This window comes from Epinephelus moara, chromosome 24 (assembly GCF_006386435.1).
Source record: "Epinephelus moara isolate mb chromosome 24, YSFRI_EMoa_1.0, whole genome shotgun sequence".
NCBI lineage: Eukaryota > Metazoa > Chordata > Actinopteri > Perciformes > Serranidae > Epinephelus > Epinephelus moara.
In genome coordinates, this window is record NC_065529.1 from 33375733 (window position 1) to 33400851 (window position 25119).

Consider the following 25119-nt stretch of genomic DNA (forward strand, 5'->3'; position numbering starts at 1 on the left):
GATGCCAAAAGTATTTGATACCAAATCACCACATGGATTTTTCTGTGGTGTTCCTCCTCATTTTCTGTGGTAATTTAGAGGGAGTTTTGACAAAACAAAACAAATGTAACAAATGGTATCAACCCAAAAATTGGGCAACAACTTACCATGTCCCCCTGAGACCCTGTGTCCTCATATGAGGACATCACATTCAGGGTTTACTGGACCTTATACTTTATTCTGCTTCACTTAGGCCTGTTGTCCTCGTTTGTGGACACTTTTTTGTGCCATCTAGTGGCAGTAAAAGCACATTACACTAATCCATGTAAAAACAAGATGGTGTCTCTGCCAAGTTAGTCTGCAGCAAGGTCCAAAACCTGATCAAATTTAATGGTTGAACTTTGTTTGTTTATGATTAATAATGTTTATAGTTTGATATGGCAACACATTTTACCAATTTTAACAATGGCAACAAGCTAGGTAGCTGTTAATTAGAAAGTGCTCATTAAAGGACATTGGGACTCTATTAGCATCTCGTTTGAGGACATTGGGACTTTATTATTGTTAACAATGTTACGTTTTGTATACTTATCAGGTCCTACTAATCCCAAATAGCTAGGAGAAATAATTAAAAAATGCAAACAAAAGCTCAGGTCTCAGGAGGATATATGAGACATAAATGAGCATGTGAATGGCCATCATATACTCCCATTATAATGCTCTAACCCCTTATACACTCTAAACTTTAACATTTGTTTGTTACAGAGAGTAGATTGAGGAAAACTTGACACAAAGTGCTGAGCTTCAGGTTCCCAGCTTTCAGATAATCTGCTTCTAAATTCTCTTGTATGTGGCATATACTGCTGATCTGCTGTTTCCTGCTAAAGATCCTGGGTTTATGTGGGTCTCAGAGGGTTAATATTCACAGAGTGTCAGGGGTTTCTTATTCTAATAAGCCATTAAGGAGGTTTCTTGCTTTCTAATGAGTCATCAGTAACATTTATAGAGTCATCTGTAAATGTAAATGTTTATAATTCTTTGACAAAGGGATCTTGCAGAGATGCAGCCCTATTAAATGTTAATGAACAAATTGTAGTTCAGGAAGTAGCTCTGCAGTCTATTGGCTGTAGTTTGACTATCAAGTGAACTGAGTTGTTATAATGATCATAATCACCCTGCTGTACACTCATTTACCTCTGACATTTCCAAACAACCTGCTCCGACTCTTTGTGCTCTGTGTGTTTCTGCAGGATGTGTCACAGCTGCGTCCCACGCTGATACAACTGCTGTACTTGAGCTGAGATGTAAAGTCACTTCCTTCAGTGTGCTCAGGCTCCATCTCCTGCGATCATCCGCGATAATTCAACCACACGGAGCAGACAGAAATTAACCAGAAACTCGTCATCGCGAAGTGATCACTGGGCTGATCAGCCTTAAGGAGGCTGGATGCAGATTGAGAGTTTGCTGAAGGCTGCAGATCACTGTCACATTATCTGCTCTGACTGCAGCGACAACAGGAAACCAGAGAAAGAGCGGCACTGACAGAACTGAAACCTGCGTCCATGAAGGTACAGCTGCTTTTCTTACTCACTCTTTGATCGCTAAATTTGCCTTAAACAGAAATATCTCAGTAGGACTGCTTAATTCAGCTTATAACACAGTATAGAGACAGTTTCATAGCTGGTTGTGGAGAAAATCTTATTTTGGATGACTTTACACAGCGTAACTTTTACTCTGAAGCATCCATATTTTCAAAAATGTATATCTATATATCCCTTTTGAGTCATAATCACATGCATGTTTTCTGTTCTCCAAAACTATATTTGTCTAAACTAACCAGATGGCTGATTGGGCTCATCAAAAATAGACTTTTACATAGGCATTCATTCTCTTTTACTTTTTTTACTTCTACTTTTATTGGATTTTGCTGGCTAGGTCTGTATATATTGTCTTTTATATGCACTTCAGACATTTTATGGCACTTGGGTTTTCATCTGTACAGTTTACAGATAGCCATTTTAATTCAAACTTTACCTTGATGCTTAAACTTGATGCAGCATATATGCACTCTATGTAAGAGTTTGATTTTTATGGTTAGACTGATATTTGGTCAAGATTGGCTTTTAAAGGTGCCATATTTTACACTTTTCCTGTGTTTTATTTTAAGTTTTGCAATCCATGAGAAGATATATTTGTGGTTTTAAGAACCAAAAACAATTCCAGTATAGTTTTCCATCCCCTTTCTCACACTTCTCTGAGGAGCTTAAGCAAGAACATGGTGTTTTAAGGCTCATTAATACTGTGTCAGTGAATGTCATCCACAGAAATTAGAGCTGCAACGATTAAAAGATAATGGATTGGCTGTCAACTATTAAATTAATCGCCAACTAATTTGATAATCAATCAATTCTCTCATTCCAGCTCCTTAAATGTGAATATTTTCTGTTTCTTTACTCCTCTTTAACAGTAAACTGAATATCTTCGGGTTGCGGACAAAACAAGACATTAAAGGACGTCATTTTGGGCTTTGGGAAACACTCATAGACGTTGTTCACCATTTTTTGACACTTTATAAGCCAAAAAAACGAATCGACTAATCGATAAATTAATCAACAGATTAATTGACAATAAAAATAATTGTTAGTTGCAGCCCTGATAGAAATATATTTATATGAAAAGGTGTTGCTAAGTAATGTTTTTAGATGGAGAAATATTAATTTAAAAGCAGTAATGCAGTCAGGGGTGTAAATATAGACAGTGCAGGCAGTGTGATTGCACTGGAGCCTGTGAGGTGGGGGGCCCACAGAGAGAGTGGACCCCTATGAGTAATTGCCACCTTGAAAATATGCCTGTGTACAAAGAAGAGCTCTCATTAAATTAAAAACATTTGCTATATATGCTCTTGAAAAGGCAAACCCATCTCCGTCATGTTTATTTTTTCTTTATTTGTAAAACAGTCAGTAGCATCTACAACAGAATTATATGCTTATTCTATGACTATAAATCAACTATTAAAATTGTTAGATTAATAATTTCTTATTTTGTTTGGCATTTTTTGTCATACACAGATATGCAGTGATGATTGCTGGGTAATATGTATGCTGATGTTATCCAACATCAGGTCTCTGATCATGTGACGGGACGATATGTGCACAATAGCGTGCACTGGGTCCCATCATAGCTACCTTACACCACTGAATGCAGTAATGGTGATGGCTGCTTATGTGAAATAATGTAATTAATCTGTCAGAGTTTCAGTGTCTCACACAGTCTGCTGTTTCAAAGGCTCAACCAGCTTAAATAGAGAAAGAATACACTCTATGAGGAAGCATCCTGCTGCTTTACTGATAAAGGATTCTGACACAGAACAGTGGACATCCTGGAAAAATGTTTTCAGCTCATCCTTTTAGACTCAACATCAGATGAAAAACTAAAACATATTGTCCTGTTTTTGTGCCTCTGTAGCTTCGACTCCACCATGTTCCCTGACTGTCTGTGAACTGAGGCGATGGACAGCCCGTCGCCCACAGAGAGGCGGCAAGCCTGGATCAACAGCTGCCGACGCTCGCCCACTCTGGAGGAGCAGATGTGCAGCCTCCGCTCGGCCTCTATAGCTGACGATGATGTCTTTTCTGACGGTGAGTACGGACTTAGGAGAGTGTGTGTGTGTGTGTGTACTGCGTGTACAGTAAGTGAGTCACATGACTTGGACTTGAGTCGGGCTCAATCACAAATTTGATGACTTTAGACCAGGCTTGACAAAATCAAACAGGACTTGCAACTCAACTTGGACTTTAACACTAATGACTTCACTTGGACTTGAAAATGCTTGACATCTTCCTCGAAGCCCAAAGATGAAAAAGTATGTTAATTAAAAACTATGCCACAAATCAATTCATCTCCCTTCATTTCCTGAAACATGCAACAGCTAACAACATCACTTTTAAGGAAGAATAGTCTTTGTTTTTGTAAATTTGATAAGTCATTACTTTGTTGGTGACGGTCTACTATGTAGAATTTAGGATTTAGTTCTAAAGGTTAGGTTGCACAAGTTAAATTTCTCCCATGTGCCGAGCGTGTAGGACAGGGGTCGGCAACCTTTACTGTTAAAAGAGCCATTATTGGCTAAAAAAGAAAAAAAATGTCTGGAGCTGCAAAACATATTTGAATAAAGGTAACAGCATATTAAGTCTAAATTAGCCCATCAACATTACCAATGTAATGTTAATGTTAAATGTTAAATGAGCACTCATTAATATGATTTGTTACAAGATGGCTACTCTGCAGTGGACCATTTCTAAGTATTTAGTACTTTAAATTTGCAGCGTTGGTGGTGAAAGCAACTGAATCACTCCACACATTACATAATTACCATAAGTCACTAAGAATGTCATAAGAATGACAAATGAAAATCTAAATGTTAGAATATAACCGTTATCCATTTCTATGTAATTTTATGTCGAAGAGCCAGTGTTTGATTTGTCCATTCTGGGCTACTGTAGAAACAACATGGTGGACTCCGTGGAAGAGGACACGCTTCGTATGTAGATATAATCAGCTCATTCTGAGTTAATGAAAAAACACAACAATTCTTAAATTTGGATGATTATACACCAGGGTTGTCCAAACTGTTTTGAGTGGGGGCCACATTAGATATTGTGAAAAACACCCGGGGGCCAGCTGCTTCTCAAGTCATTTGGGTTATTAAAAAAAAATCATAAACAAACGAGACAAACTTAATAATTTAAGCAGTGATCCTCACTGTCGTCCTTACACTTCTTTGCTGTGGCCATGTCTGCCACCTAGCAGGAAATGTCTGCTGTTAGGTAACCGTTCATTTGCTTGTTCACCATCTGTTAATGAAAACACATTAGTTCTGCCTGCATAGGTCCTATTGGTGCATGTCAACAAACTGTGTGATAGTCCTGCTATTGTGAGGTGAACAGAAAAATGCAAAATCATCTTGCTTGGTTAATCAGTAGGCCTTATTGTGTGGCAGGGTGCCTATGGAGTCAAGCTGAGGGCCGTTTAAAATTCATCCGCAGGCCACGATAGGCCCCGGGCCGGACTTTGGACATGCCTGTTATACACCAATGAAAACATAGCTATGAATATTATATTTCATTTCTGCCGATAGATGCTCCTAATCCTACGCACTGGACCTTTAAGATGGCATTACATTACATACACATACAAAAGCGCATTATGACTTGTTTAGGACGAGAAACTCAAAGTTTAGGAATTGGGACTTGATTTGGATTTGGATTTGAGTGCAAGGACTTGAGACTTACTTATGACTTGCAAAGTAATGACTTGGTCTCACCTCTTAAATTAAGTTAACTTACAACTTTATTGGGTTATCCTCTGTATTTTAAATTAATATGTATTTGTTGCAGTGTTGATATGTCAAATAAATCCAAGTATAGATTTTAGGGTAACTAGTTGGAGATTTTGTGACCCCAGTTTAAAGTCACTGTAAAAGCCTGAACTGAAAAGGGATGCACATAATAAACAGAATATATCCATGGTTAGTATTTACAGTTTGCACGTTAGTTACAAAGTCAGCGGTGAAATGGAATAAAAGAACATGATGAGTTGTTTATCTAGGATTACTCATAAATGAAGTGTTGTATATGTGTGATTTCCACAGGATGCTACACAGAAAAGATTGAGAGCTGGTTCCTGGGTTGTGGGTGAGTCAACTCACTTTACTACTCTGTTTTTCTGTGAGATGATATTATTTGAGCGCAGGCTCTGGAGGACAAGGTGTCAGTCAATGGAAACTGCTCTAACGCACAGTGAAGTAGAAAGTGGAAACTCTCTGAGGTCAGGTGTTCCAGGAAGATGGCGTGGTGAGGTAGCCACAGCATTGTTTTCACCACAATGACCTTAGATGATGTATTTTTACAGTTCGCTTTGGAAAAAATAAACTTATTTTAGCTCTAGAAAACCATAACATTAGAGCGCTCTGAACTGAGATCTGCCAGTGTTGAATGTCAGATGTTTTTCTAGGTCACGACATGATGCAAACAACATTGTACGGCAAGGTTGCCTTTGGTGAGAAACACGTCACTGCAAACACTTGAGCAGGTCCTCCAGTCTGCAGGTTGTTTAACCAAGAATACATACAACTATGAGCCCTTTGACCTTTCAAAAATTCCCCTGTGGTTTAGAGTAAATTATTATATAACAAAAAGAAAATACAAGTTCCTTCTTCCTGCTGTGCAACTGACTGGAGGAAGGAGGTCAGCACACGCAGACATTATTTAATGTCTCTTACATCAGTCACTGAGGGGGAAGTGGCACTGTCAGTGATGTACTCCATACAGGGTGTCAGCATCTATAAGGCTCCTATCATTAAGGACCACAGTAAAAAAGAGTGACTTGATGGTTTATGCATTCTGAGAACTTGACATTAAAATGACTACATCACTTTGGGTGTGTTAACCTTAATGCTGCTCAGCATGTGAACATTTCTACAAAAGGAAGTTGGCAAACGTCATCAGCTGCCTGTTGAGAGCTGATTAGGGAGGCGATCTCACAAGCGTGCACTGTAGCTAGGCTGCTATCGGCCACCTATGCAAACACAATGACTTATTTGGTAGAAGCATGCAAATGACACTGTGTGTGTGTCTGCACATTAAATATTGGGATATATCCTACAGGTCAGAGGCCTGCTCGGAAAAGACGGGTCAGCTGAGTTTAGGTGAGTATGAACTGAAACAGTAATGAATAACAATGTGTTATTTACGGATCCTGTGATGCACTTCAAATATTTACGGTTACATGTTGTTAATGCAAATCAACCCAAATGTGTAAACACTTCTATTTGGTCTTAAACCCTGTCTAGACACGCCAGCAGTGTTGAGGGAGGTATCCAGGTCCTTTACTTCAGTAGAAGTAGAATTACGGCAAAAAACAAATACTCCAGTACAATAAAAGTTACCGTCAGTTAAACAATCCATCATTTATTTGTGACGTGAAGACATACATGGTACAACTCCAGTAATATATAGTCCTGTCGGCTGCTTCAACTTGTGCATTGCAGTTTAGTCCTTTTTTTGCCTCTTCTTACATTCTTACAGCTAATTGTTGATGAAAGGAAACTATAAAGCCGCTTCCCACTGCACAAAAAAATCTGCTAACACCCGCTAACATCTGGCTTTGTAATGTAATAGGAAAGATAACAATCAGCATTCACACCCGGGTCAGTTGACTCTGCAGTAGTCACAAATATTTATCGGCTCAGATCAGCACTGATGGAAATACAACCGAGTTTGAAAGAAAGATTGAATAAGTAAGCAGCTCTTATCCACTGGCAATGGGAAAGGAGTCTATCACCTATTTTTATCGGGTTTACCTGTGTTTAAAGACATGCTCTGATTTTGTTGGAAAAGGGGTATAAAAGAAGGAAAGGACATGACGTCAGTGACAGCGTTTAAATTTTGCATTGGAGCCAGAGTATGGTGCCGATCCCGTTCTTTTCCTGTAATGACTGACGGAGCCATGATCTGTTTGAAGATCAATTGTTTGACATTGTTGGGTATTCATTGCCTGCGTCTTACTTGTCCTGGATGATGCTGCCCTACTCCTCTCAGCTTTTTATCCTGTCAGCTGTTCATGTTTTGCTTTCTCCGGTTGTAATTGTACATGTTGTGTGGTTTATTTGTTGTCATGACAGCCAATTTAACATCAGGCTAAGAGGCAAAGTTGAAAATGAAATCTTGGCTACCACTGGTTCATTTACAGTGATGTTGATTGATGTGCATTGTCCCCGAGAATAAATGAATAAAAGTAATAAAAGCGGCCGTATAAAATATAGTATAGTAGCATGAAATGGAAATACAAATACCTTAATATTATTCTTGAGTACAGTACTCGAATAATTACACAATTACACCACTGCACACTGATGACACACGCAAGCAAGATTTTAAAGAAGAAATTTGTCCGTTCTTCAGTTGATAATTTCAGAAAATTAAGATATAAAGTACAACCACATCTGAAAATCATTAAATCATGACTGTGTGTCTTTTCTACAGAGTCTGCACTGAAAGTCGGCAACTTCGACGATGAGCTGAGTCTTGGTGCTGATGGTACATACACACACACACACACACACACACAAAGGAAAGTAACAAAGCAGGAAACGTCCCTGCAGGAAAATGAGGTGTGCATCATGACTGCTTTTCTTTATTCTCTGCTCAAGCTTACATTTGTTCTGTTTGTAATACTGCTGACACAGACAGACAGACAGAGACTGACCCGTGTGTGTGTGTCATTGTCAGAGAAATGCCCAGTGTTACGCAGTATGACTGTTCCTCTGCCAAGGAGGAGGGTATTTTCTAAGAAGGGGAAGTAGGGTATAAAGTTCCTTTCTTAAAAGTTAATAACTCATAAAAGATTTCTGCTTGTATGAAATGTAACCACACTTAACCATCCAGTATTTATATCAGAAATTAAATATTTTTATTATTTTTAGGTCAAAACATCAGACTGTTTATAATTTAGGTGGCAAGACTAATATCTCTGGGTGTAACAGCAGGTTAAAGAATTACATGATGCCTTTAATTTCACTGCTTAGAGCCTTTAAGTGAAGATATGTTTTTTGCACAAAATAATAACTGTAACATGATTCCCTTTGTACTGAACATGACTTATGAAGTCATCCTTAAAGGGACAGTTCACCCCAAATCAAAAATACATATTCTTCCTCTCACCTCCAGACTGTTTGGGCACGAGTTGCCAAGTGAGGGGATATTGGCTGTAGAGATGTCTGCCTTCTCTTAAATATAATGGCACTAGATGGCACTCAGCTTGTGGTGCTCAAAGCCCCAAAAAATACATTTGAAAAACTCAACAGCAATGTCTCTTTGCATAAATCATGACCCAGTTACTCAAGATAATCCACAGACCTTGTTGTGAGCAGTTTCATGTAGGAACTATTTTCTTTCTACTGAACTACACCCCCAAACTATACGAGGCTCTTGCTCGTGACAGTGCGAGATGTACACATTCATGGCATCTTCCTCATATGAGCTGTGATGTTAGCTAGCTTAGTGGTGCTAGGTGAGCTTGCAGTAGATGCACACTTCCTTCTGTGTGGTGATACAGCTTGTGGGTGTAGTTTGGTAGAAAGAAAATAGTTCCTACATGAAACTGCTCACAACAAGGTCTGTGGATGATCTTGAATAACTGGGTCTGAACTGAACTCGGCTTTTAAGAGGAAGTTGTATTTTTGATTTGGGGGTGAACTGTCCCTATAAGTGGCCTCCTGGTACAGTACAAGTTGTTCATTACTTCAGCAGCTGTATGTCAGCGTCTGTCCACATGATGAGGCACAAAGTGATATGAGTGTATGACTGGAAGTGCTGTTAGTCTAAATATAAACACATATGCCCAGAGACATATCTGTGTGGGCACAGGTTGGCAGATAAACTGTGAAAGTCACATTCAGATGCATATTAACATTTTCCTCTTTCATTCTCAAATTATTCCTTTTTTTATTTCAGCTTCTTTGTTCGGTGGCGGAGAGATTACAACTCCAGCTGGGTGAGTAGGAACTGACCTCTTAGAGTCACAGTGATGAAAAACAAGGAATGCGGTGATACTGAATTAGGGAATGTTAGTTAATATAAGCTCATGTTTTAATCATTATACTGACTGTATATTTATATCAGTTTCCTACTTTCCACACACAGATCATTTAGGAGAGAGATGAACTGTCTTTATTGTGTTTAGTCAGAGGCATATGAGCCACACCTCCAGTCCACAATGTAACTCCCCCAACACACCAACTCTAGCTCTCTGTGGTGATATTTTTATGTCCTTGTTACACCCCTGCATATGTCGGCTGTTTCTTGTGAAATGATTCAGATGTGTAGATGAGAGAGCACTCATTTATCACATGATTGGCTGGACACTTTTTTTTAGTTTTGAAAGACAGTTTGAAGACATTTGACTTTCTGTATGTACTAAATCAACACTACAGAATGGGCTGTTGATATTTTTCTTCTTTCCCTCACTCTGTGTCGACCATGTAGTTTCGTACAGCATCCTTTCTCCAATGAAGGTCTTAGCACACTCACCAGGTCAGTGGATGACAACTTCTTCTTTAGCTCAAAATGAACAGATCAGAAAAATAAAAGAAAAAAGTGGTACATAAAAAGAAAAGTTTGTCTTTTTACTTTTCTTAAATGAAGTATACTAACTAAACTAAAGGTTTTGCGATATTATGAGGTGAATGCTTAAGATATTTCTAAATGTTCCATGTCATCTGCATCATACCTTTTTACACATCTTGTCCACAGTACGCCTCGTCAGGGACTATATCTGCCGTCACTGAGCTTGGGCCACAGCATGGCCTCCAGCTGCCTCTCCTCCTCCACCTGTAAAACTACATCAAGGTATAATGATTTATTCTGTATGGCTGAAGGTAACAAGGCTTTTTACTCTTGAATGAGCTGCTTAACAAGCTGTAGGTTTTCAAATCAGCTTTCCTCTCGAAGATTTCTCCCTTTCATTTCTCCTTTTCTGGCCTGTTTTACCTGAATAATATATTTTGTTTTTGCTCTATTTAATAGCATTTCATCCTATTTCTTCTTCATTTATTGTTTCATTTGTATTTTTTGGTTTCATTCTTTTGTAAAGCACTCTGCAACTCTCTAAATAAGCATTACACATCATGCTTGAATTGTACTTCAATCAGGAGAGACTCATTTTTTATAGTTAAAGGAACATTTATCAACATGTGCACATAAGAAAATGTGAGAAGTCTTTGGCGATTAGACCCCATCGAGATGGTATATTTTTAAGGAGGGTGATGAATCCATAGTTTAACAGGAAACCCCCACAGGGCCTAGACGCTGGTGGTGGTAGAGGTGGTGATGATGAGATGAGAAAAAGATATGGAGAAGATGGAGAAGTGCTGATGATCAGGATGACTAGAGGAAAGAGCCTTTGTTGAGCTCGTCCTGGACTCTGGATACGATGGCTGGAGGTGAACGGGGTGGAGGAGGGGCACGAAGATTCTGCCTAAAATGACAGCTGACAGCAGCAGAGGAGAGAGCAGATTTAAAATTTTGCAGTGGCATCCTGATTAGCTGATAGAGATCATGGCGAAGTTTGACTGGGTAACTAGAAGAGTGAACACCCATAGTCCGCTGATAAAATAAGATAATTCCTGATTGAGCTTCATTTATAAAACCCCAAATTCACAAATTTGCCTCAAAGAGCTTTACAAAAAAACAAAATTACTATTCTTATATCATTAAGTCACAATGTTTCACGTTCAATTCGTGAAGAAAACTTTGTTTTTTTCACATGCCTCCATGGAAAACAGCTAACATACTGATTTATCGATTGATTAAGGATCACATTTAACAAAAGCAAAACTATATCAGAACATCTATTGCAAACTCTCATACAACTTGTTCAGTGTAATCCAAGCCTTATCTGTCCAGTCGTATGCTCAGAACTTCCCAAACACATGCATTTTTGCTAAGACAAAAGCTTAGTATTTGAGTCCAGCTTAGAAGAGAGCATCATAGTTGTCACTGTCAGTTCAGTTTTTAAAAGCAATGTGTAGTTGTTTGTGATGTACTGAACATACGACTGGATAAATGAGACTTGGATTACACTGCTCCAGTTGCGTGAGGATTTGTTAACGGATGCTTTGATATAGTTCAGCTGTTGCTAATCATGGTCCCCAATCAAATTTTCTTCACAAATTCAAGGTAACAGGGCATGACTGATATACAAATGGTCATTTTGTTGGTATGGTATTCCCTTAATATGAAAAAAACCCAAAAAACTTTATCTTTTTTGTCACATGTACATCAGTATATCGGAGGTCCTGCAGATGTGTTCAGAGGATGCAGAGGAGACGCTTTACGAGCTGGGTTTCGGCTGCGATGAGCCGCAGGTCACTGTCCGCATCCCTCCTCGCTTCTTCACCTTCCCCTCTATGACTCAGGGCATCAACTTCCGCCTCTTCCTGGACTCGCAGATACGCCGGATACGAGAGGAAGACCCCAGCCTCTCTCTTGCTAGTAAGACTATGGAGTTATTAACTGCTGTATAATATTGTTCGATGTGTGATAAAAGGAAATCAATCTGGGATGTAGGAGGTGAGATCCATATTTCATGTTTTAATTCACATTTTATTTTCTCCGCAGGTCGTTTCAGACAAGTGCAAGTTCTCACAGCAATGGCCAACGCTTTCTACTCCCTCTACTCTCACGTGTCCCGCACTCCTCTACAGAAACTGGCCACACCAGAGTTCACCTTCTCCTCGTCTCCCGTGGAGAGGTTCGAACGGTTCAGGGGCAGCGTTCGCAGCGAGCCACGCTCTCCGGTGGAGAGACTGAAGGACACCGTCTCCAAGATGTGTCTCTACACAGGCTCTCCTCGCGGCTCAGACTCCACCTCTCCGCAGCCCTCACCCAGCAAAAGGTCCAGCCTTCCTGATGTTGTGGATGTAGTCCTGGACAAAGTCAAGACTGGGGCAACCAAGAAACTGGAAATGGGGGAATATAATATGAGTAATTCAGCCGTGGATGACAGGCTAATAATGGATGGTGATAAATTGTGTAACAGTGGGAGAGGGGAGCAAACACAGCAGGCTGTAGCGGACACAGACATTCTTCGAAGCGGAGATAAGATCTGTCAGGAGATGCAGGGCAGCAAACAGACTGAAAATGTTGATGCAGATGAAAAAGCTGTCAAACCAGCAGACCTTGAAGGCAGGACTGAGAGTATAAGAACATCTCTAGCATCATCATTGTCAGGAGAAACTGTGATAGAAACAGATCGTCAGTGTCTATCAACTCACTGTGACGCAAAGAATGCTGATCTGAAACCAGCTGCCAAGGTTACGTATGATGTAATCTCCCCGCAGATAGTCGAGAGTGTACACCAGGCGCCCTTCTGCTGTCAACACACACATTGTCCAAAAGCAAAAGATTTACCCCGTATCTCCCCAGAAACAGAGAGCATAGATAGATCACACCCTGGATCTCATGAACCTGAAACACAAACCCCTATCTCTGAGCCTGATGGCAGGCAGCTGGATGCATCTAGACCACTTCCTGTCCTGGCCCCCAGTGGTAGCTACACCCAGTGCTGCATCACTGTGACCGGCTGGGATGGGAAGGACGTCTCTTCCTGTCACTCCAACACACCAGGTTCAGGTCTTACTTCAGTTGTCACACCTGTCCAGACGTGTGAGGAGTCATTCATCGAGGGGAAAAGACGATACCTGAATCCACTGATACATCGGGGCCTGGGGCACGACTCCAACAACCTGCAACAGGTTAACTCCTTTGAGCTGGAGGAGGTACGGCAGCAACAGTTTTTCGAGAATTATCTCAAGTGCACCTCTGTTTTATACAACATATGAGGTAGAGAGTCCCTGCTCCGTCCCTTTTTCAGTTAAGGGGCCCTTGGCCTAAAAAAAAAACATTAAATACCCCTGGTATAGCATCTATACTAGTAGTATACTAGCTCTCTAGTCTTTTGATGATTCAAAGCACTTTAAAACAACCCATTCACTATCGTACAAGGTATGGTGTCATACAAGGTGCCACCTTCTTATCAGTTAAACATCCACACACACTCACCATTTGAGGTTCAGTATCTTGCCCAAGGGATTGATTAGTGGATGATGTACTCTACCTCCTGAGCCATAGCAGCCCCCATGATAATACTATAATACTAATTATAAACTCTAAAAAAAGAGGCCCCTTACATTATAAAAATTAAGCTAAATAAAACAGGAGGTTTCAAATGAGTATTGTCCAGTTTAAACTATCATCGTAGTTGCATCCAAAATTCACTCTTTCCACAGTCGATGTGCGGTTTTAGTCCATTGTACGTGGCTCTTTGGTGTGTTGTCACATAGTTTGGTTAAATAAATTCAGTTGCCTCGTGTTGTGTTAACAGTGGCCAAGCATTGACCACAGTGAATGTTATTGCTTCAGAGCATTTTCATTAAACCCCAGATTTTTTCTTAAAATCTTATCAAGAAGAAGGAAGAAACTGTTAAAAGTAAAGATTGCCTGTTTGTTTTTTTTATTTATTTTCAGCAGTCCACTCTCAGAATGATTTTGATTGGTTAATTTGCCATGCAAGCAAAGCATACTTCCATAAACCAAACAAAACGTAATTAGATCTGGCTAAAGGGTAGCATGTTATATTTCACATGGACTGGACTGTTTGTCTTTAAGATTAGAAATGAAAAACGAACAAGTGATATCACTGAATCACTGATATTCTATCAGAAAATGTGTACACTGTGCAAACACTACATTGTTCAGCTCTTATGGTGTATCATTTTCATTATATTGTTTCCTAATTATAAGTGTGTCAAAACAGGCGTACAGTTTATAATATATACTTCATACCTGTTGTCTCCACAGGTCCATAGTGCAGGAGAGGAAGATTTTGGAACAACAACCTCCCCATTGTCCAGAAAACGTCAATACAAAGGTATATTTATATTTTAATTGTGTGGGTGACATTGTTTGCATGAACACAGGTCATTGGCAGTGGTTACAACTGCTGTTTGGTACACTTGGCAGTCACATTTTACAGGAACATGACGTCATAATTACGAAATAGCTGTTTCTAATACACTAATTGGCAGATGCTGACTCTATTTAAAATAAAAACAGCATTCACACAGTTCAGAAGGTTATAAATGTGTTAAAAGAAAAAAGAAAAAAAAAAGGGGGGTAATTCCAGGTTACTCTGGAACAGTTTACACAAATATGTTTATGGAAATGCACAACCAAGTTTGTTTGTGGACAATGTCTTGCCAAACTTGAATGTTTTACTCTTGGTGCACTGTAGGTCACGTAAGCAGGTCAGACATCACCTGTGGGGAACTGAATTGTTTAGACAAATTTATTTAGAGAAGGATGTACGTGTGATCACGTATGTACACGTCACTGTGCTGGTGTATTTGACACCAGGAACCTACTGTGTGTGTATTCAGGTCAGACTGCAGCTGTATTTGTGCAGTGGTCTACAGTTCATGGAGTTGTTGCCTGACTGTTTGTGTCGTTGTGCAGGTGAGATGGCTCGGGGCGACAGCGTGCAGTCAGACAGCAGCGGCTACGCAGAAGAAGAAGTCAGCCCCGCGTCAAACATGACGAGCAGATGACAGAAAATGTAAACAACATTGAAATTTGTTCTCGACTGTGAACTTTTTCCTACACTGAAGATTTGAGCCTCCAAGCAAGGAGGCCTCCAGTCGAACAGGCCTTAAAGATTAAAGGGACAGTTCAACCTAAAATCAAAAACACATTTTTCCTCTTACCTGTAGTGCTATGTATCAGTCTAGATTGTTTTGGTGTGAGTTGCTGAGTGCCAGAGATATCAGCTGTAGAGATGTCTGCCGCCTCATGACTAGATATCTTGTGGTGAAAAACTCAACAGCAGTGTCTCTTTCCAAAGATCATGACCCAGTTACTGATAATCCACAGACCTTGTTGTCATGACCCAGTTACTGATAATCCACAGACCTTGTTGTGAGCAGTTTCATGTAGGAACTATTTTCTTTCGACCAAACTACAAGTTTCATGTAGGAACTATTTTCTTTCGACCAAACTACACCCACCTACCCTTTTACTGTGCAGAAGGAAGCATGCATCTACTGTTAGCTCACCTAGCACAACTGAGCTAGCTAACACCATTAATGTTTACATCTCGTGCTATCATGAGCACGAGCCTCTCGTCCTTGAGTAGAGGCACACTTCCATTTTCGTGGTGATACGGCTGGAGAGTGTAGCTCAGTAGAAATAAAGTAGTTCCTACAAGAAACTGCTCACAACAAGGTCTGTGGATTACCTTGATAACTGGGTCATGATTTCTGAAAACACAGCCCTGTTGTTGAGTTTTCGGCGCTTTGAGCACCGCAAGCCAAGTGCCATCTAGTTCCATTATATTGGAGAGAAGGCGGACATCTCTATGGCCGATATCTCCAACACTCAGCAACTCACACCAAAACAATCTAGGCCGATAAACAGTGCCACAAATAAAAGGAAAAATATGTAGTTTCGATGTTGGGGTGAACTGTCCCTTTAAAGTGTCATAGTACTGTAAGAGACTTGGTCACATGTGAAACTTTCAGAGACTTAAGAAGCTTTTTTCCAGAGTTTCAGATATTGCAATCCCCAGTGCTCCTACTGAACACAGAATATTGTAAATAAGTGATGAAACATTAAAACTGTTTAAGTTCAAGTTCTTGATGAAATACTGTGTGGACCATAATTTCAGCATTCAAGTGACTACAACAACACTTGGCAGAAAAATATACAAAAATGTTTTATTGGAAACAAAGTCAATTTCACATCGTTTCTCTACAACGGGGGCAACGTCTTCTACTGACAAAACGAAAAGTCTTAAACGTATGGATGTCAGCATCGACATCAGTGGGGTTTTTAAGTTCCTTATTCAAATTCACACAACAAGATACAGATCTGCCTTTTCACAGAATGAGGTTAACATTAAACACACCGGAAACTTGGTCAGCCTGCAATGTGCAAAGGACATTATCTTTTAAAGAAGTGCAAACTGTTGACTATTCTCAATACTTACTCCAGCTAAGTGCAAGGCAGTATATATGAAAATACACTGAGGTGGGTGGGAATGAATCCTTACACCAAGACACAGCAAGAGGTTAGAGAAAATGATCAGATATCATTACAGAAATCAGTCACATTAACAAAAAGTGACAGGGGTTTAAAATATATATGAAACAATACTGGGAATAAAGAGCACAAGAAACATTGAAACTCTACGTAACAAGATGTGGTAGCGTTGTTTGTCTGGTCTATGATTATGGAAGTCAAAATGAACAGGAACAATGCTTTATCAGAAGAGTCACAGTAGTGTTTCCCTCTTTCATCCTAATCATTAACTCATTTTTGTCTTACACTGAAATGGATTTAATCCCCCTGGAATGACTGCGTTTTTTGCCCATTCAGGGGTAAATGGGACCAATGAGTCAATTTTAAATTTAATTATAATGTTGTACATGTAGTGTGTAGTATTTTTCTTGTTCTCACAATCAAAAAGACACACAGTATGAGTTAATTTCTCTCTTACTGTTCCGAAAGCCATCAACATGAGCCTTGTCAGGTCTTCAATAAAGGGGCAAATCTGCCCACATTATAAAGACAATTCATCAGTCAGTCATTTTCAATCATCTGACAGTTTCTACTTTGGGAACGCCAAATAGAAACATGATTGGAAAAGCTAAATTTTCAAAACTTAAACCCTATTTGAGTTCATAATGTTAAACAAATTTCACAAGGTGAGTTTCAACTGATCGTAATCTTGACCTGGGTATTTAAACAAGAGGAAAAAATGACCAAATTAAAATCTTTAAGGCCCAACATTCACAGCGTTAAAGAGACAAACAATTTGTGTTTTTAGGATTGAAATGAATAAACAACAAAAACCACATTTCCTCAAACAAGTTAATCTGAAAACAGGGCAGTCTTTACAATAATTATCATCCGATATCTTTTTAGCAGAGTCCTTTTCTCTCCACGTTTCGGCACATGGCTTGAAATTTTTCTTCTGGTCATCCATGTGAACGGGGGGTTCAACAAAGCACCAAAAATTGCTGATTCCATAGTCCAATTTCTACAACCCCCTTGCGACATTTTGTTGCAGCATAATTTGTCTGCAGTTATTTGGGAACTCACTGCACGAGCACCATTTATGATTTCAGATAAAGTCTTTTTAAACTTTGGATTCTCGGGTAAATACAGCACTGCGGAATGCCGAGCAAACAAAAACTGGAAATGCATTTTTAAAAAAAATTGTGACAAATATGCAAAATGTGCCATGAGAGGGGCACACAGTTTTTGGGCAACTAAATGTTCATTGGCAACAAAAAGGACGTGACCAAAAAACAAACAAAAAAAAACAACAAAGCTCCAGGGTTCATTTGGGGATTTTAAAAAAAAAGTCTCTATTTCCAATATTTGAGGTAATCTGCGTTATTTGAACTCATCACAAAAGTGCCTCCGTCGTCCGAAGAGGAAATTCATCCTGGCATTATGTGGTGGCGAGTTCGAGTCCGTGAAGAGGAAGATGACATCACTTCCCTCCAGCCATGATTTTGAGGTACTGCAGTGCATTGTGGGCCGCATTGGCTCGAGCGGCGTCTATGCTCGGAGCAAAGCCATGGCACACTGTGATTGGCTGCGTGGACAGCTCCACTAGACACTGGCACAGGCCGCTCAGACTGCGCTCCTCTGAAACGAGAAAGAACAAGAATGTTAAGTCTTAACGGTGATTTTGTTTGTTTGCTTCAACAGCAGAGTTCAGCAACATTTTGACTATAAAACAGAGATTGTCACCATCACTGCTGCTTTAGAAACATCCCTGGAAGTTAAAGAACAACTCTCTAACGCAATATCAAACGTGATTGAACACTGAAGCAGCTTTTCCAAGATGGAGAGAGCTACAGGGGCCTGGAGGGACTCAAAACCGATGCATGCTTGGTTTAACTCTCTTTTTACGTTGCTTTTCATTGTTGATCCTCCTCTGTTTGCTTGTCTTTGCTGTGTACGCTGTTGTTGGCAAAGAACGAATGGGCTGTTTCTGTCATTGCTGGTTGTTGTTTCTCAGCTATTGTGTTTGCAAAGCTCCTCCTGAAGCTGCACACTGAAGATACTGAGCTTGACTGCGCTGCACTGTGTGCACATGCAGTGACTGACACGGCGTTTGAGACTCCTCGGCTGTTAATGGTTGTTTTCAATAAGGTGCGGTGGATTCTTGCACATGCCATCGGGAGGACTAGGAAGAGCAAGAGGGGCCTAATTTTGTTAAAGATTACCTGTCTCATGTCTACTTTCAGGAGGCTATAGTGTCAGTTTCAGAAAATCTGACAAAAAGTTATATCTATAAAGGTTACCTACTGAACTTTAATCCTATAAAACAGAGACAAAAAACAACTCTCTGACTCTGTAACCCTCAAATGTTTAGCATTATTATTACTTGATATCATTAGAATTTAATAGATAAATTCTACAAACACAAATCTGTCAGTCTCAGAGTCACTGAGTGCTGTGGCTCCTCAACAAAATAAAGCACAAATAGCAAACAATTATAAATAATTCAAAGAGTAAATTCAGCTCTAAACCGACAAAAACCTGTCATCTTTTAAATGTTGGTCCTTCTGTGAAGTGCTGTCCACATTCACAATTGTTCACCAGCACTGAACTGTGACAACATGAAGCTGTGAGCTACTTCCTCTTTATCTGATGACAGTAATACTAACCACACAGCATGACATTTGTATTCTGTATGCTGCCATCATTATGACTCCATTATGCTGTGGAAGTTTGTGCAGAGGCTTCCACACCAGACAAAAATAATGCACCTTAATGAATTTATCATATGCACTAAGTAAACTCAACTTATTAATTACATTTACATGCTCTTAACTAAAATGCAGCTCTTCATGAATGCAGACACGTAGCCAGTGATGACCACTGACTCCACATTTCCTCTTAATGTTTCAATGGTAAACCCTACTTGAGTTTCCACTGTAATCACACTGTGGTGCTCTGCAGAAGTGAATGCAACTGTAATTTATTCACCTAGATCCAGGTAGCTGACGTCAAAGCGCTGCTCCACAGACAGGTCACTCAGCAAAGAGCAGAAGTTGGAGTCAGTGGGCATGCCCAGAGGGTGGCTGCGGAGCTGGAGGATCTTCTCTCCAGCCGAGTTACGCAGAGAGTCCCACGTGCAGCTGAAGCCTTTACTTTTGCCCGTCTCAGCTCTGCTCCCCATGTGCTGTGTGAGCAAGGGAGGTTAATTTCATAGCAGTTAATACACAATGTTATCTGCCTGCAAGGTTTATTAGTAAGAAAAGGGGTGATGGGGTGCATTGCTCATGGTATTCTGCATTATATTCTATTCAGCGCTATGCAATGCAAATACAACATTTGCATGTGTTGCACTGTTGCACATCCTTTCCTGTATTGTGCCAAATAATTCAACAAGCAGGACTGTCATGACCTTTGTCAACTGGTGCACACCAAAAGTGTATTTCTGTTTGTTTCTCACCATGTTGAACGTGTCCTCTTCTGCGTCGGCGTCATTGCTGGTCCTCAGGTCGACTGGGACATCGTGTATACGTGATAACATCTTAGCTGCGGCGTTTCTCTTGGCTAGCTTCTTGGAGGTTCCACTTCCTAGAAAGGAACACGAGATTATGTAATACTTAGTAATGCTGCATAAGTAATGACCACTGATTGATGATGAGACCAACTTACTGATATTCATTCAGTAAGACTTTGATAGGCAGCAACCGCAAGCTTTACTTGATAACCACTCCAACTTAGCCTAATCTGTATCCAATGCTACTTTTATTTCCAGTAGCAGCTCTAAACTGTGACAGAGACCTGTCAATGCCATGTTATTGGTATGGGTCAATGAAGGTCAGAAATTACTTGGCAACCCTGTAAAAGGCAGCACATATGATTTTCTGAGTTTTGAGTTTTCTGTCAGCGTCCCTGGTTTGAACCCGCTGGCTGGAGTTCAACAGCTTCCTCCCACAGTCCAAAGACATGCAGGTGACTCAGTTGGTGACTCTAAATTGCCCAAGCATGTATGGTTGTCTCTCTCTATGCATCAGCCCTATGAGCCCTATGAAAACCTGTAAATATAATCAAAAGAATCTCCAAAAATGAAACTATGCTTTTTACCGATTTCCACAAATCTCTCAACTCTGCAGGTCATGGTGAACTCTTTTCGATGTGCTGGGCCAGACTCCTGGGTGACTGTGTACTCTGGCAATCGCCATCCTTTCTGCACCACCAATTCCTGGCAAAGACATACACAGAATACTTGTACACATACTTCTAAAAACAAAAGGCATGCAACTACAAACTATGCAGATATTGCTTGTAACAAAAAACTGGGAGGGACTGATGAAACAGTCAAAGAGCAAAATAAACCCTTACGCAACAGGAGTTTGTTTATTCACCTGCAGAGCTCCTACAGGATTACATTCAGACTGCTGAGAACTGCCTGAGGTCTTCATCTCTGACTGGGAGCTGCACAGAAGATGAGATAAAACAAGCAGAAGAGGAAGTAATGAAACCAGAAACACAACCTCTATCTCACATCTGATCAGTGCTTAGATGCACAGAGCAAACTGAGATGTTTTATTGGATGCTGGCATCACGTGTCTGTCTGTGTATCATTTAAGCTTCAGAGCCAGTGTAAAAAAAAAAAAATATATAGAAAAACCAAATAAGAAACTGACCTATCTCCATCAGTAGACACGTCAACCCCAATAAATCCGTCTGCTCCAACACCAACTCCGGCGGGACCTCCAAGACCTCCCTTGAGCATCTTCAGAGCAGCCTCGGCTGCTTTGTGCTTGGCTGCCTTCTTGCTGGGCCCTTGGCCGGTGCAGCTGATCTCTCCGACGGAGACGCGGAACGTGAAGTTGGGCTGGTGGGCCTGTCCCTCGGCCTTCAGCAGGTCATACACTGGGGTCTTGCCTATCCGCGTTCCATACTCCTGCAGCAGACTGATGGGCGTCTTTCCGGGATTCACAGCCAGCATTTGCTCAATACTAAATGAAAGAAAGACCCAACATGAGAGGGGCTGTTGAACAACTGCTGATTAATATACAAAGGTCTCTAGAAAATAGTGTCATTGAGACCATTCATGAAACATTTCATAGAATAGCCAGAAATGTGTTCTTATCCATACGATAACCCTTTTCACAGTCTTTCTATTAAACAGACATCACTGCACTGACTAAACTGAGGCTAGTGTAATTACTGAGTCCTTCACTTGAATTACAAAAGGTTTTGAGACATCAAAGCCACCACCCCAATATAACATGGTTTCTTTTCAAAAGGCATTAATGTTGCAGTGTCCATCCAGAAACAATGTCCAGCTTACTCAAATCTTTAAAACTCACTGTGAAAGTAAACTAAAAGTCCCTTTACCTCTTTTGCATTGTGGCAATGGAAATCTAAACAGCTCAAATCTAAAACTTAATCAAATAAAATCAAAAACCTCTGTATCACTATATATCACTAGAGTTGGTTTTAGATGAAGTCACACTATATATAATTTTGCAAGCATGATTATTTCACATAAAAAAATGCTTAAATACATAAGAAAATATGGAAAAACAATCCTATGGGAAAAATGGCCATGGAAATGTATGTACAGGCAGATGTGCAAGGTGGCACATAAGCTTACCAAATTGAACTGTAGTGTACCGTACTGCTTGGTGGAAGTGCAGGTAATTACTGTAACTGAATCTCATGCAGTCAACATTCCTGCAGTAAATACTACTTCCAAGAAGGTTATAATGTTCAGTTTAGGGTTGCATATACCAGTTTTAAGGTATACCGTGATTTAAAATTTGACGGTGGACATACCATGTACACAGCTTATCTACAATTTTGGAAAAAAAAAATGCAACTGGAATTGCCCCTTAATTTTAGTTATTTTCAATGGGGAGACTTTTTACACATACTTCCATTGACAAAATAGTTTCAAGTTCCAGTTATAGTAATAAAACGTTTGTTCAACCAAGAATCACCCTTCCATTTTCCTTCCTTTAAGGGTCATTCTGATTTATAATAGAAATTCTGTAATACCTTGATATTTTCAGAGACGGTTATTATACTGTGAAAATCCCATACCACTGCAACCCTAGTTCAGTGTTAGCTGAGGTGTTGATTCAACTGTGCGGTTATTTTGGAGGCTGCAGATTGTGGTGCTGCTGAATTATAAAGCATAATACTGACAGGTGTTCATCAGTGAGGGTAGGCTAAATAACACGAGCAGTTCTCTGCTTTAGTTTTAACTATGTAAGCCTGATAAAAACTATAACCACAACAGCCTACTGCTTTAAGTCTGGGCTTCTTCTCTATAGGGGACTATGTTATGTACACTATGTACAGTGTTGCAGAGTGTCATATCAATTAAGTTTGTTCTTGTGGATGTAACTTGGGCTATGAACACTAAACAGCATGGTCTCTTGATGCCACTAGCAAATCAGTAAGTACACAGTGATCAACTGTAATTTAATAAATGACCAAAATGGGTCATGCATGTCTAAATATAAGTTAAATGACAATGACAGTAACGTTAACTGAGGTTGGCAGGTGGATCTCTTTCAATCTTTGAAGCTAGCTGAGTTAAGTTTATATCAACAAAATGTCGGTGTGTTAGCCAGAGATGAAACCAGAGGCTTTGCTGTGGCAGACACTCAGAAAAACCATCAATAAAAAGGGTCTGTTTATCAGTTAGGCCCCCTGCTAGCCCCTATGCTAAGCTAGCTTTAGCTTCTGTGCAGCTTCACACCTGGAGCACCCGGAGTTTCTCTTCCAGCTGTCCGATGCTGTCTCGTCGTTCATTCCCTATTTCACGCAGACAGAGCCGATCGGTATCGGATGGTTAATCCCCCCACCACAACAGACACTTGCTTTCATTAGCCGGTATTTTCTCAGACGGATGATGAGGCAACGGCATGTGAAGAGCAGACGAAGCCCCCTCCGCTCCGGCAGAATGCAGCGGGGTCCTGTTTGCAGCACAGATATGACGTAACACGGAGTCCCGCGAAACTCGAATTCTCATTGGTCCGTGGACGCTTCGGATTTGTTCGGTTTGAACACCGGAAAACGCCGAGTGGTAGCAAGTTTGTCAGGGACGGTGTGTCAGAGGCTGCAGGTACTTTGATCACAGCAGAGACAGGTGAAAAGTCACTTACTCTTAACAGATTGGAAACATTAGTTTGCAGAGAGAAAGTAAAAATATGCCATCGAGAGTTAAAACCGTTTATAATAGTGTATAAAGTTGAAGTTATGGTGCAGCTAAGGGACTGTTCATTACTTGTGAGGGGGGAGGGAGTGGTGCAAGAAAGGGGAAGGCATGTCAAATAATTTTAAGCACTGGGGAGGGACTTATGATTTTTATTTTGGCTTAAAGAAGGGGCATACAAATTTAAATGGTTGTATTTTGTATTTAGTTTACAGTAGATTTATAGTGTAAAACATGCCTTTCGAACCCATGGGCACGTTTGGAAGGCATGTGTTGGAGTCATTTGAAGCAAGTCCTAGTTTCCTATTGTATTTTGAGTCAGTCCAATGCACCACCTGACCTGGCATTTCGGGAACCTTTAATCAAAAGCCCCTTTTACACAGACAGATTTTCGGTGAATGTTGGGCCGTTTTGAAGGCAAGCTTTTAGACACACAGAACGGGATTGGCGAGTTGATCCGAGGTGACCAATTTTCCGCCGTGTAGGGGTAAACATATTGGCGGCACCTTTTTGGTTTAAAAAGAATGAGGCGCCCTTCCACCAGGGGGCTGTTGATGACTATTGTGGGAGGAGCTGTTGATGACGCTGCACGTGCGACCCACTGGTGGTGGACTAACAGAAAACAGCTGATAGCAGGAATGAGCAGCTAGTAGCAAGAGGGAAATGCAAACCTGAAAGACACTGTAAAGATGAGCAACTGGGGAGACAAGGAATTGCGCACTCCCCGATTTTGTTTTTTACTGCCAATGCTGAAAAAAGACTGATTGGGCTTTCCTGCAGATTTGCACAATTCTTATTTAAAAAGGGCTAAAGGCAGGTGTGCTGAAGTGAGTGTGGAGCGTGGAAGATGCCACGGAGTTAAAGTCTTTAACCGCTGTGTGTTTGGTTAATTTTAGTTTTTTATTGTTTGATGAAATAGTTTTATACCCCGTTGAGTTGAACTCTGTTTTTGTAAAGAACTGTTTATTTGGGGAATACCTGTTTGGGGATTTTGTTTTCCTTTTTTTAAAATGCGATAGTCAAGACAATCAGTTCCTAATGTCATCTTGTAGCTTTCCATACATCCTGCAAATCAGTCAACCCTTACACCAACTGACGCACCCTGACTCATTAAACAGTGAGTAAAACTAAACCAAAGACAGTGAGTTCATCATATCTCCCCTTATGGCATCTGTGGGCGGCTATTTTTGAATTTATTTGGAAGCTGCAATAGCATGTTTTACACCATTTATCATAGTCAGCTATAAGTCAACTGTAAAAACAGAAAATTTCGGGATTTTTAAAAAATTTCCAACGATCCTTGAACATCTCATGTGTAACTAA

The 25119-nt window shown here is 40.3% G+C and overlaps 2 protein-coding genes across 3 annotated transcripts in view; one reads left to right on the top strand and one right to left on the bottom strand.

Moving 5' to 3' along the window:
• tespa1 (thymocyte expressed, positive selection associated 1) overlaps positions 1 to 15189 on the top strand; it is an 18635-nt gene extending 3446 nt beyond the window's left edge. The window contains exons 2-13 of one of the 2 annotated variants that reach the window (XM_050037117.1): positions 1230 to 1547; positions 3445 to 3617; positions 5630 to 5672; positions 6645 to 6685; positions 8022 to 8075; positions 9492 to 9531; positions 10023 to 10070; positions 10290 to 10385; positions 11821 to 12029; positions 12156 to 12432; positions 14397 to 14466; positions 15051 to 15189. In XM_050037117.1, coding sequence (XP_049893074.1) covers positions 3488 to 3617; positions 5630 to 5672; positions 6645 to 6685; positions 8022 to 8075; positions 9492 to 9531; positions 10023 to 10070; positions 10290 to 10385; positions 11821 to 12029; positions 12156 to 12432; positions 14397 to 14466; positions 15051 to 15131 — 1089 coding nt within the window. In that variant the 5' untranslated portion in view covers positions 1230 to 1547; positions 3445 to 3487 and the 3' untranslated portion in view covers positions 15132 to 15189. Of the gene's footprint in view, positions 1 to 1229; positions 1548 to 3444; positions 3618 to 5629; positions 5673 to 6644; positions 6686 to 8021; positions 8076 to 9491; positions 9532 to 10022; positions 10071 to 10289; positions 10386 to 11820; positions 12030 to 12155; positions 13316 to 14396; positions 14467 to 15050 lie in introns of both variants that reach the window. The other variant, XM_050037116.1, reaches the window with a different exon arrangement.
• Positions 15190 to 16260: 1071 nt separating this feature from the next.
• tarbp2 (TAR (HIV) RNA binding protein 2) lies at positions 16261 to 23567 on the bottom strand. Its single transcript, XM_050037122.1, has 7 exons — positions 23341 to 23567; positions 21272 to 21586; positions 20990 to 21059; positions 20709 to 20826; positions 20068 to 20195; positions 19599 to 19794; positions 16261 to 18248 (listed from the first exon to the last, which is right to left on the bottom strand). The coding sequence occupies exons 1-7, from the start codon at positions 23391 to 23393 to the stop codon at positions 18091 to 18093; spliced, it is 1038 nt and encodes a 345-aa protein (XP_049893079.1). The 5' UTR covers positions 23394 to 23567; the 3' UTR covers positions 16261 to 18090.
• Between the last annotated feature and the right edge of the window lie 1552 nt (positions 23568 to 25119).